The 10,765-nt window shown below is 48.5% G+C and overlaps 1 protein-coding gene across 9 annotated transcripts; it reads right to left on the bottom strand.

Moving 5' to 3' along the window:
- Positions 1-283: 283 nt before the first annotated feature.
- On the bottom strand, positions 284-10,765 carry LOC118216191 (G-protein coupled receptor family C group 5 member C-like). 9 transcript variants are annotated; one of them, XM_035397260.1, is made up of 7 exons: positions 10,100-10,496; positions 9,700-9,750; positions 8,043-8,134; positions 6,700-7,756; positions 3,954-4,054; positions 2,206-2,331; positions 284-1,863 (listed from the first exon to the last, which is right to left on the bottom strand). In XM_035397260.1, exons 4-7 carry the CDS (start codon positions 7,739-7,741, stop codon positions 1,831-1,833), a joined length of 1,302 nt encoding a protein of 433 aa, XP_035253151.1. In that variant the 5' UTR covers positions 7,742-7,756; positions 8,043-8,134; positions 9,700-9,750; positions 10,100-10,496; the 3' UTR covers positions 284-1,830. The 9 variants fall into 9 exon arrangements, with proteins under 9 accessions (XP_035253151.1, XP_035253153.1, XP_035253150.1 ...); XM_035397262.1 differs by having other exon boundaries at positions 7,996-8,064; XM_035397259.1 differs by lacking the exon at positions 8,043-8,134.

Below are 10,765 nucleotides of genomic sequence, written 5' to 3'. Positions count from 1 at the left end.
CTTTGATCATGGCATAGTGTGCTTGTAGAAACTTTGTGGTGACTACTTCACTGTGATGGTAAGGTTAAATATGAGTGAGGTTTAGACTCAACAGGGCTGGTTGCAATCAAGCCTGGCTGTGTGCAATCAGCTGAATCTAATTATCAATGAAATTTTGGTTAATTGTTTAATTGAGTAACTAAGCAATTACATTTTCACAAGGGTGATATGAGCGTTCTATAACTTTTTTCATTAAATAAATGAAATTTTTCCTTTGTCTAATATTACTTTTTGTCTAAAGATCTGAAACCATTCAGTGTAACAAATAGGAAATAATTGAGGAAATCAGGAACGGGGCAAATACTTTTTCATGGCACTGTACATATATATGTGTGTGTGCATATATGCACAAACACACACATACATTAAGCTTTAAATTTGCCTGGTTCAAGTTCAAAGATAAAAGTTCACCAAACATGGCTTCTGAACTTCAACACGGGCCTTACTGGGCCCGCAGCTTTGCTGAAACAGGAAGTACATCACCTGCCCAGCTGCTGAAAGTTCCACTTTAAAAGTTCAAAGTTCAAAGTTCAATGCAGAGTTAGTTTAAGGGAGGGAGAACACCGTGGTGCTGTGAACTAGAAGACTTCAACACCTCTCTGACAGCTGAATGCATTCCCTTCATCTTTCATTCACATTTCTCTCTTCTCTGTTCCTTCATCAGTTTCTTCGCTCTTAGGCTGCGTGTATACTTGCTGCGGAAGCTAACTTTAGCGAGTTTGTTGCACAAACTAAATGACGTATGATGACGCGTTTGCAGAGAAAACAAAACTCACTGACTTTGGCCACTGCGGTGCGCACCTGCCTCCTGGGCGAGCTAACCGAGAGATTTGCATACCACTGTAAATGCGGAGATTGCCTGCAAGCGGCTTAAAATATCACATGGATGGCCTCATTGCCTTCTGGGAAATCATCTCACCTGTTTCCTGAAAATAGCATACCCTTCATCCTGTATGCTCATTTGATTGGGCGGGCAAACACACCACCTTCTCTTTTTCTTTTCTCTTGCAATGCTAAATAAACTACAGCGGCTTCTAAATTGTCCTCTTTCATTTGCTGAAGTTCGTCATCATCAACTCATTGTTGGTTTCTGCGCTTAGAGCAGAAAACGTTTCCGCTTCCATGCTCCCCATGGTTATCACAATTACAGAATCTGAATCTGCGCTGTTCACTGTCGAGGGGTGTCAGTAAAGGAACGGTTTGAAGCTGCAATGACCATACACACGTTTGCATGTAGCGCCCTGTTCGGCTCTGGTTCGATTTTGGCTGGGTTTACCTTCGTATAAAGTATACACCTGGCTTTACTCTCTGGGACTGCTACAGTAAAGTGTGTGCCCCGTGCACTTGCGTATGCTTGCAGGAGTTTGCTAATTCACACTGCAACCTGACACAGATTAAATCCCTCATTCTCTAGTGTCAGAATATTGTATATGTAGGCATGTATGTTACACCGGTTCCTATTTTACTATCATTGGTAGAATATGTAGGGTCACTGAATATGTAGGGTCACTGTCCTCTGGTACAATGGTCATTGATGTGTGTGTGTGTGGGGGAGCTTCGGGGGGGGGGGGGGGGGCTTTGTGTCTTGACCGTAGCAGTGACTGTTGAGCAGACATTCCTCCTCCCCCCCCCCACTGACAGTCAGGGTCCCATGGCCTCCACTGCCGACACCCACAGCGCGTGTCCGTGTCCACGCACAGCGACAATTGCACCACGGGACGAGGGGGAGATACAGGGAGGGGAAACCGAAAAGCGGCACCCGTGTTCCGCAGCCGGAGCCTGGAGCCGGCTTCACCACATAGGCCGCACCTGCAAGCCGTTCCCCTGTAGGACGAGAAAGGGGCGGGGTTTGAAAGTGAAGCTCCGCCATTTTAGCCATGTGCTGAGGGAGGAAGGCAAAGAACCTTTCAAGACAAACTGACTGGCATTACTTACTGAACTGTGACAGCAGTTAAGGGGAGAGAGACAGAGAGAGAGGAGGAGGAGAGAAGACAGACAGGGAGAGAGAGTGATAGCGAGAGAAAGAGACTTGCCGTGTTTTACAATTTCGTACTGAGATGGGGGGGGGGGGTATGGCAGGAATACAGTGTGTGCATATGGCACGTGACAGGGTTTGTAAAATGATAGTGCAAGTGCGGGGGGGGTGTTGCGGGTTACAAAACTTACACCCCCATGGGACTGTCCTGGGACAGGACGTCTCTCGTCTGGCCGTGCTGTGTAGCTCCAGCTGGACTGGGGGAGGGACGCGGAGGTGACCCAGGGGGGACCCGATTCACGGGAATTGTCCATCCTCTGTAGTGTCCCCCCCACACAGCAGTAAATAAATTACATTAGTAAGGTTCATCAATAATTATCCTGCAACTATCCTTCCTTGTGATTCACAGGTGCAGATATTATGTTTAACAATAAGAGGCGTATAGCCATATGCTTTGTGTGCAAAGCATATTGTATGCAGTGTGCGTTGATGTGTGTGTATGGGTGCATAATGTGCAGTATCTTTTTGGCGTGTACCTTCTTTGATGATCCTACAGTGCACAGTACTTTTGATGTGTGTAAACAACAGAATAATATCATTGCAGTACAGGTTTATATTCATGATTTGATTACAATACGATATCTTTGATGTGAACGTGCATAACATTGTCTTCAATGTGTGGGTGTGTATGTGTGTGTGTGTGTGTGTGTGTGTGTGTGTGTGTGTGTGTGTGTGTGTGTGTGTGTGTGTGTGTGTGTGTGTGTGTGTGTGTGATTGCTCTATGTCTTTGATGTGCATGCGTCCTGTATACTGCAGTAAAGGGTTCTTTATGCGCTTGATGCAGCTTTGATGTGAGTTTGCATGTATGCTACAGCACAGTGTCTGATTTGTGTCTGCTTCGCACGCTGTATAGTGCAGTATCTCTTATGAACATGTGAATGGGTGTCTTTGTGTGCATGTGTGCCTGTTTGTGCGTGCGTGTTTGCATGTGTCCTTGTGTGTGTGTGTGTGTGTGCCTGTTTGCATGTGTCCTTGTGTGTGTGTGTGTGTGTGTGTGTGTGTGTGACTGTTTGCATGTGTCCTTGTGTGTGTGTGTGCGTGTTTGTATGTGTGTGCGTGTGTGAGTATGCTTGTGCGTGCGTGTGTGTGTGTTTGTATGTGTGTGTGTGTGTGTGCGCGTGTTTGTATGTGTGTGCGTGTGTGCGTGTTTGTATGTGTGTGTGTGTGTGTGTGTGTGAGTGTGTGTGCGTGCGTGCGTGCGTGCGTGCGTGCGTGTGTGCGTGTGTGTGCGTGTGTGTGTGCGTGTTTGTATGTGTGTGTGTGTGTGAGTACGCTTGTGTGTGCGTGTGTGTGAGTATGCTTGTGCGTGCGTGTGTGCGTGTGTGTGTGCGTGTGTGTGTGAGTATGCTTGTGCGTGCGTGCGTGTGTGTTTGTATGTGCGTGTGTGTGTGAGTATGCTTGTGCGTGCGTGCGTGCGTGTGTGTGCGCGCGTGTGTGTGTGTTTGTATGTGTGTGTGTGTGTGTGTGTGTGCGTGTTTGTATGTGTGTGTGTGTGAGTATGCTTGTGCGTGCGTGTGTGCGTGTGTGTGTGCTTGTTTGTATGTGTGTGTGTGTGTGTGTGTGCTTGTTTGTATGTGTGTGCGTGTGTAAGTATGCTTGTGCGCGCGTGTGTGCGTGTTTGTGCGTGCGTGTGTGCGTGTTTGTGCGCGTGTGTGCGTGTTTGTATGTGTGTGTGTGTGTGTGAGTGTGTGTGCGTGTTTGTATATGTGTGTGCATGTGTGAGTATGCTTGTGCATGCGTGTGTGTGTGTGTGAGTATGCTTGTGCGTGCGTGTGTGCGTGTTTGTATGTGTGTGTGTGTGTGTGTGTGAGTATGCTTGTGCGTGCGTGCGTGCATGCGCGCGTGTGCGCGTGTGTGTGCGCGCGTGCGTCTCACTCACGCTGCTCAGGCCCTTGGTGATGAGGGCCAGCTCGGTGGGCTGGTACACGCAGCCCCGTATCTGCCCGTTGTAGCCGCTGTAGGGGGACACGGGCCTGCCCGCTGCGGGAGAGAGGACGGGTTGGCGGGGCGGGGAAGGGAAGCACGCCGCCCGCCACAATGATCAGCAGAACGAAGAGACCAGCTACAAGCAAAGCGCTCCACACCCACACACTCCACCCACACTCTTCCTGCCCTGCTGCTAACCGCACCGCCTTTATTGAACAGCGTAACTCAACGTGCAATATCACCACAGAGCAGAGTATTCAGTGTACACTAATGTATGTCAACATGCAGCACACACGTGTGTAACTCGTATAGGAATGACAACGTGCAATATCACCACAGAGCAGAGTATTCAGTGCACACTAATGTATGTTAACATGCAGCACGTACATGTGTAACCCGTATAGGAATGACAACGTGCAATATCACCACAGAGCAGAGTATTCAGTGCACACTAATGTATGTTAACATGCAGCACACACGTGTGTAACTCGTATAGGAATTCATTTCCAATGACCTCTGGTATGCGCTGGGGGCCTCTGTCCCTGATTTACTCTGTCATTGTGTGTGTTCCTCTGTCCACAGCTGGCAAATTAGTGCAGACAGGATCAGATGTCCTGGCTTAATTAGGTACAGGGTCCTTTGTAAAAGATGGGTGTGACTGGTTTTCAGCTCTCATCTTGAGTTAATGATCTCTTTGGGACGTATGGGGCTGTTCAACATGCGCGTTATTTTTGACAATTCTCATTCTTTCACAATAAATCAGAACACTGAAGCGTTGAATGATGCGCATGGCGAGATTAGGAGATAAACACAGCCCCAGGTTTGTTCTGTGAGGCATGACCATATCGCTTATAATGCATATGAGGCTCATTTTGATCCTCTGTGTAATTAACATGATCAGTGTTAATTAATATTTCCCCTTCAGTCCAGCACTCGTACACGATAAAGACAGAATCTGCTTTTTAAAAAATCATATTCTTACAGTGACGCCTTGTTTGAGTTGTGGGTGTTTTTTGTACATGCGTCTTATGACTCGTACGATGATGTAAGTCAGTCTGGATCGGAGCGATAACGACCCTGTGGCCAGTAGGCGCAACGTGGCTTTCTGTAGCCAGAAAAGCGAGAGCTATTTACTGGATTGCATTCTAACTTCGTGGATTGCTCTTGACATCAATTGCATCTGGGCCCCATGCTGCAGATGCACTGCGGTATACTGCGGGCTGTAATTGCGTAAGAACTATTAACAAGCTGGACAAGCCAGTGGCAAGGGCTCGTGATGTTCCCGCGTACATCTCCTGGGGCTGAGTCTAGTTCTCCTGGTTTAAATGATGCATCAAACAGGTTTGTGGAGACGGGGGATTCTTCCTGGGGTTGTGTGGCCACTACGCAAGCCAACCGATGACAGTCTGCATCCGTTAAACCAGGGGGGAGAAAATAAGGCACTGGGCATTGCACAAAAGAATAGTAATTCTCTGACTCTCTTTTGGACAAATTCAATCTACTGTACATCTGTCTGTCCGTGTCAATCTCTCACTCTTTTCCAGTTTCCCTCCAACTCTATAACTATCCCTGACATCCTCTGTCACTCACATATCCTCTCTGCTGTTTCTCATTTCATCTCTGACTCCTCTGTCTCTCTCATTCTCTTACAACTGTGTTCCTCCCTCTCTCTGTCTCTCTCTCTCTCTCTCTCTCTCTCCCTCTTACAGCTCTCTGTCTCTCGCATCTCTCCCTCTCTCACTCTCTTATAGCTGTGTCTTTTCTCACCCTCTCTTACAGCTGTGTGTCCTTCCCTCTCCCTCTCTCCCTCTCTCGCTCTCTCTTACAGCTCTCTTGTCTCTCGGATGCTCTTATGGGAGGAGTAAGTCTAGCTTAATGCTCCCGAACCTCGGATCAAATTCCGGAGAGCAAGCAAATATGTGTAACTGTGCCTGAGACAGAGCGCCAGCCGACGGGCTAGCGCTCGCGTTCTCCGCCCTGTTCCGGGGGATTCTCGCCCCCCCCCCCCCCCCATCTCCCGGAGACAGCCAGCATCGGGGCAGCGGGCGTATCGCTGACAGCTATTAAAAGGCTGTTTCGGGCTGCCTCGTCAAAATGGGACCTCAGACAATCGATTCACGGGTTTCGCGTCCGCTCGGTTTTTTTCCCTGGGACCGGAACGTTGGCTCCTGTTCAGACGGAAGGGCAGACGCCGCTGCCCGCTGGAACCCTTCCCTGATCGAACGCCGGGCCCGGTTATATCGCGGACGTGTTTCTCTCTGCACTGCTGAAATTCACTGCGGCAACTTCTGTGAGCTCTGCAATCACTGTTTCTTTGACTGTATTCATCAGAGTTACGAGAAGGTTATTTTTCTCACCTTCTGACACTTCATACATACAAACATACGTACACACTATATGCGTACACACATAAATACATACGTGCATGTATAGGTGCATACACGTTACGGATGCCAATTTTGTGCAATTCTTTTCATTCTTTTCTTCCCCTACGAAAACCTGAGGGCCTGGATCTGTCATTTAAATTTGGGCTTCGGGTATCAGAGTGAAGACCGTGACCTTGCGTTCTCAGAGCCGAGGACTTCGCGGCTACACGGACAGTGTGTACTTTCTCGTACCTACTGTATATGCACACTGTACACGCACGTGTGTCTTGTACACGCATGCAGCTGAGCCTGGTAGGTGACGTGTGTTCCTACCTGTGTTGGGCTCGTCCATGGTGAAGCCTTTGTTCTCCACGTACACATTGTGCGAGCTCTGGTCCTTCTGCCCGTTCAGGATGGTCTCGTACCCCACCCGCTCCGGGGGGTAGCTGTCCCCCTCCGGGGTCTCTGGGTCCTTGCTGTCCCCCTGCAGGGCGGCCACCTCGGGGATGACGTAGAGCGCCAGGAACACCCAGCCGTTGGTCACCAGGGCGATGGCCAGGGCGGGGTCGTCCCAGCCGGGCCCGCCGTGCGCCCGGTTGCCGTACACGTACATGACGACCCACGCCACCCAGATGCCCGCGGAGAGGACGCCGGTGAGCAGTATGAAGGCGGCGGGGCGGCGCCACTCGGCATGCCCGCCGCCCAGCGCCGCCGCCGCCGCCACCGGCACGGCCAGCAGCAGGACCATGACGTAGATGAGCGCCATGGCGAAGTCCGGGTTGGTGACCGCGCAGGGCACGGGCTCCTCGGGGGAGCTGATTGGGTAGCGCGCCACCGTGACCACCAGCCACAGCGTGTTGACGATGGCCTCCACGGCCCAGAGCCCCAGCGCCGCCAGGCACAGCTGCCAGCCGCGGTAGCCGCGCCCGCGCCGCGCCAGCGCGTTCAGGCCCACGGCGTGCGCCAGCAGGCAGGAGAAGCAGCCGGCGAACAGCACGCCGAACAGGAAGCGGCGGGCCACGCAGACGGCGAAGTCGCGGCCCACGATGAAGGCGAAGGCCAGGCCGAACAGGCCCAGCGTGCACACCAGCAGGCCCGCCTGCAGCCCCACCGCGCTCCTCCGCCCCTCCACCGTCACGAACGGCAGGCTGGCCACCAGCACCACCAGCAGGATGAAGGCCGTCACTGCGCCCGCCGCCGCCAGCGCCTCCACCACCACGCCCCAGACCGCGTCCAGGTCGCACAGGTTGTAGTGCAGGACGCTGACAGCGGGGCTGCACCCGTAGGGGGTGCTGTTGGTTGCTCGGACACCGGGCAGAGACCACAGGGAGGCTGTGAATGAAGGCAGCAGCGCCAGGGGGAGTGTGCGGTCCATGGTCACCAGTGACTGCTGTGTAAGACACATACACACACACACACACACACACACATGCACACATATCCACATGCATACACACACACACACACAGACCGAAGGGTCAGTCAGAGTGCATAGCATTTGGGAGAGTCAGAAGGCATAGCAATCTAATAACTGAAAGGTGAATGACACAAGAGACAGAGAGGAGAGAATCAATTTGGCAGAGCGTGACAGAACAAGAGACAAATCTGAGCAAACAAAAATCAGCGTAACGGCAATTTCTCCACAGGAAAACCGTCTGTTCTCTTAAAACACGTACCGTCCGCGTTCTCAGCTGCTTTCTGTGGGCCAAGTTAATAACGATGTACTTTAAACTCCAGAACAGAACGTGTAGCCTTTTCCCCTGCTGCACTGAAAATCAATACATTTATAACAGAGGTGAACAGCAGTAAATGGCAGTGAAGGGCAAGGGCTTGTCAGGCACGTCCTGGTAATCAGTGATAGGGTTTGTGTCCGTACGGTTTTTTCTGACATGCTGTAAAGTGTGTAAATTGCCCTAATCTGCCGTCACAGCACGCATGTCCATTGAAAAATGTGACTTCCATGCGGCAGTACTGTAGTGTAATAGTTAAGGGAGCTGGTCATGTAACTCGGTAGTTGCAGGTTTGAATCCCATGCAGGCCATTGCCATTGTACGCTTGAATAAGGTAAATGAACTGCAGTATAAATCTGTAGAAATAGCATTGGATATACGTTTTTAAAAGCTTGCTGGCTGTATAAGATGTTTTGGATAAAAGTGTCTGCACATGGCTATGTAAATATAAAATGCATACAATACAAATTAAGGCAACAGGTCGGATTAGAAAACGGGTCCTTCACAGTTATGTATGCAGCGTGTGATGAAATTATAAAATCCTTCCATGATAGGCAAATATGAGGCTTAGGGCCCTTCCCATGACAGATTCAGGTGAGCTGTATGAGTAATGCGAAACAAAAGACATCTCATAATATCTACCTCTGACCTGCCCAGTGTCTCCATAAATACCTAAAGCTAAATATTAAAGTCAAACAAAGGCTAGATCAGACCAGTTGCCAGAATGCCCAAGGTTTAACAGGTGTACAATTATTCAGTCTGGTGTGAGTCATCACATAGAAGAAAAGGAAAACAACATACTTTTTATTTATTAAAATCGTTATTAATATCGACGACGTTGTTTGTAATAATGCTGTTACATTGTTACCATGAATAATAACAGTATGACAGCCATAACTGTACTAATCATATCATTATTTATTTTTATTATTTATATTTATTATTTTTAGTTCTACTAAGATTGTAAAATCCCCCTTTGCTAGTAATTGAAGGCTTCCCATGAGTTCTATTTGAGAAATGCTACGACGTGTATGATGTGACAGATGTTACAGAATATCTGAGTCACAACACTTAAACTTAAATGCTGAATTTAAAGCGCCGCTATCGCAAGAGCGCAGTCTGTTGAGGGTTATGTAACCGAAGCTGTGAATCACAGCGACAATGGCAGCCTGTGTGGGCTGATAACCATTCTCAGTCAGACGACTGGTCTGTGACGAAGTTGATCCATGGCCACTCTGTGCGCAGGCCCGATCCCTTGTCCACTCTGAGTCACGTCGTTTTTTTTCTGCATAGGGCGGCTAATTGATGCGCGAGTGTTGTGGTGGGACTGCTGCATCCCCAGGGGTGATTTGGCTCGCACCGCCTTTGTGGAATATGCCAGCACGTGCCCAACCCCCAGGTTGTCACCGTCACCTTCTCCAGCCATAATGAACGCTTTGTCCGGGGACATGGCGATATTCATGCCTTCCTTAGCAGCCCTGTCAGGCTCTGGATATTTTGGTATTTTATTAATTTATAATAAATACAACTATTAGTAACCATTAGTAGCATACATCTTTAGTTAATTACTAAAGCGTGCAATGTACAAGTTTAATGCACTTACGTGGATTACAGGGAATTTTCAAGTCCTTTCAAGGTCCCGTAAGAGTACGCTCTATCACGAACAGACCATCAACAAAGAAATATAAAATAGCTTTTGAGACGAATAAATATCCTGATTCGTTTCTGGAGTATTTCATAAATAAAATGCCGGAATGAAAATCATTACAAAATCGCAATAAAAATGATGATTTAGAAATTAAGCATTTTAAAGTATCTCTGAATATTTTCTTATCAAGAGCTTTACACTGACCAATATAGCATTATGGTTCTGTCGTATGGTTTTTCGAACCAAGTAGACTAGTTTTTGAGTTGTTCAACTTTATATATAAGCTCAAAAATAGAAATAACAGAAAGTGGACAGTCCGCAATTAAATATGTTAAACAGCAAGGGGGGCGCTTACCTGTCCACCGTTCCTCTTCGTTTTAATGCCGATGAGAGCACCCTCCAAAAAGAAACGGCTAAATGAAGATAACTGCGCTCCTATACTATACTACGTTTCTGTCATCGATTTGTGAACTAAAAAAACGGTACAGGCATCCAGTTTATTGCTCTGCCAAATAATTTGTTCCCGTTCGTTACTAAAAATGGCAGAGCAACCATTTGGAATTATTACTGAATAATTTGTGAATTTAAATGCGTTTCCTTTGGTTTACCAGTGCTACATGCAGACTTCTCTTTTCAGATCGTGCCGGTAAACTATCAGTCCCTCTGGGTGATTTTTTTCTCTCTCCTTTTTTTCTCCCTCCCACCCTCCAGTTATCATCCACCTACTCCAGTTCCAGCCCAGCCTCAAACGATTCATACCGTAGCGTTATTCAGTAACCTCCTCCTGTAGGTCCACCGGAATTCTTTCCCCTGTTATTTGTGACCACAGGCCCCACGGAAAAGTTCCCATGTACCTTTCCTTCGTGGCCCCTAACCCGCTTATCTTGCAAACATTTAAACCAAGTCTATGTACATATTCCAAGCATGTCGCAATCGATTCTGTGTCGTGCACAATTACGCAAAGTATGCAGGTCTGGCTTTGCGATTTGTTTGGTGAATGAGGGCTTTTACTCGACCAGCT

Source organism: Anguilla anguilla, chromosome 17 (genome assembly GCF_013347855.1).
Source record: "Anguilla anguilla isolate fAngAng1 chromosome 17, fAngAng1.pri, whole genome shotgun sequence".
Classification (NCBI taxonomy): Eukaryota; Metazoa; Chordata; class Actinopteri; order Anguilliformes; family Anguillidae; genus Anguilla; species Anguilla anguilla.
This window is presented reverse-complemented; position numbering and strand designations above follow the sequence as displayed.

Bases quoted from the DNA above. Each gene is read 5' to 3' on its own strand.
- LOC118216191 (XM_035397264.1), bottom strand. From the start codon at position 7,741: ATGGACCGCACACTCCCCCTGGCGCTGCTGCCTTCATTCACAGCCTCC. The intron at 2,332-3,953 runs GTGAGTGAGACG...GGGACACTACAG, and splicing joins TCACCAAGGGCCTGAGCAGC to AGGATGGACAATTCCCGTGA. The intron at 1,864-2,205 runs GTAAGTTTTGTA...CTCGTCCTACAG, and splicing joins CAGGACAGTCCCATGGGGGT to GGGAACGGCTTGCAGGTGCG.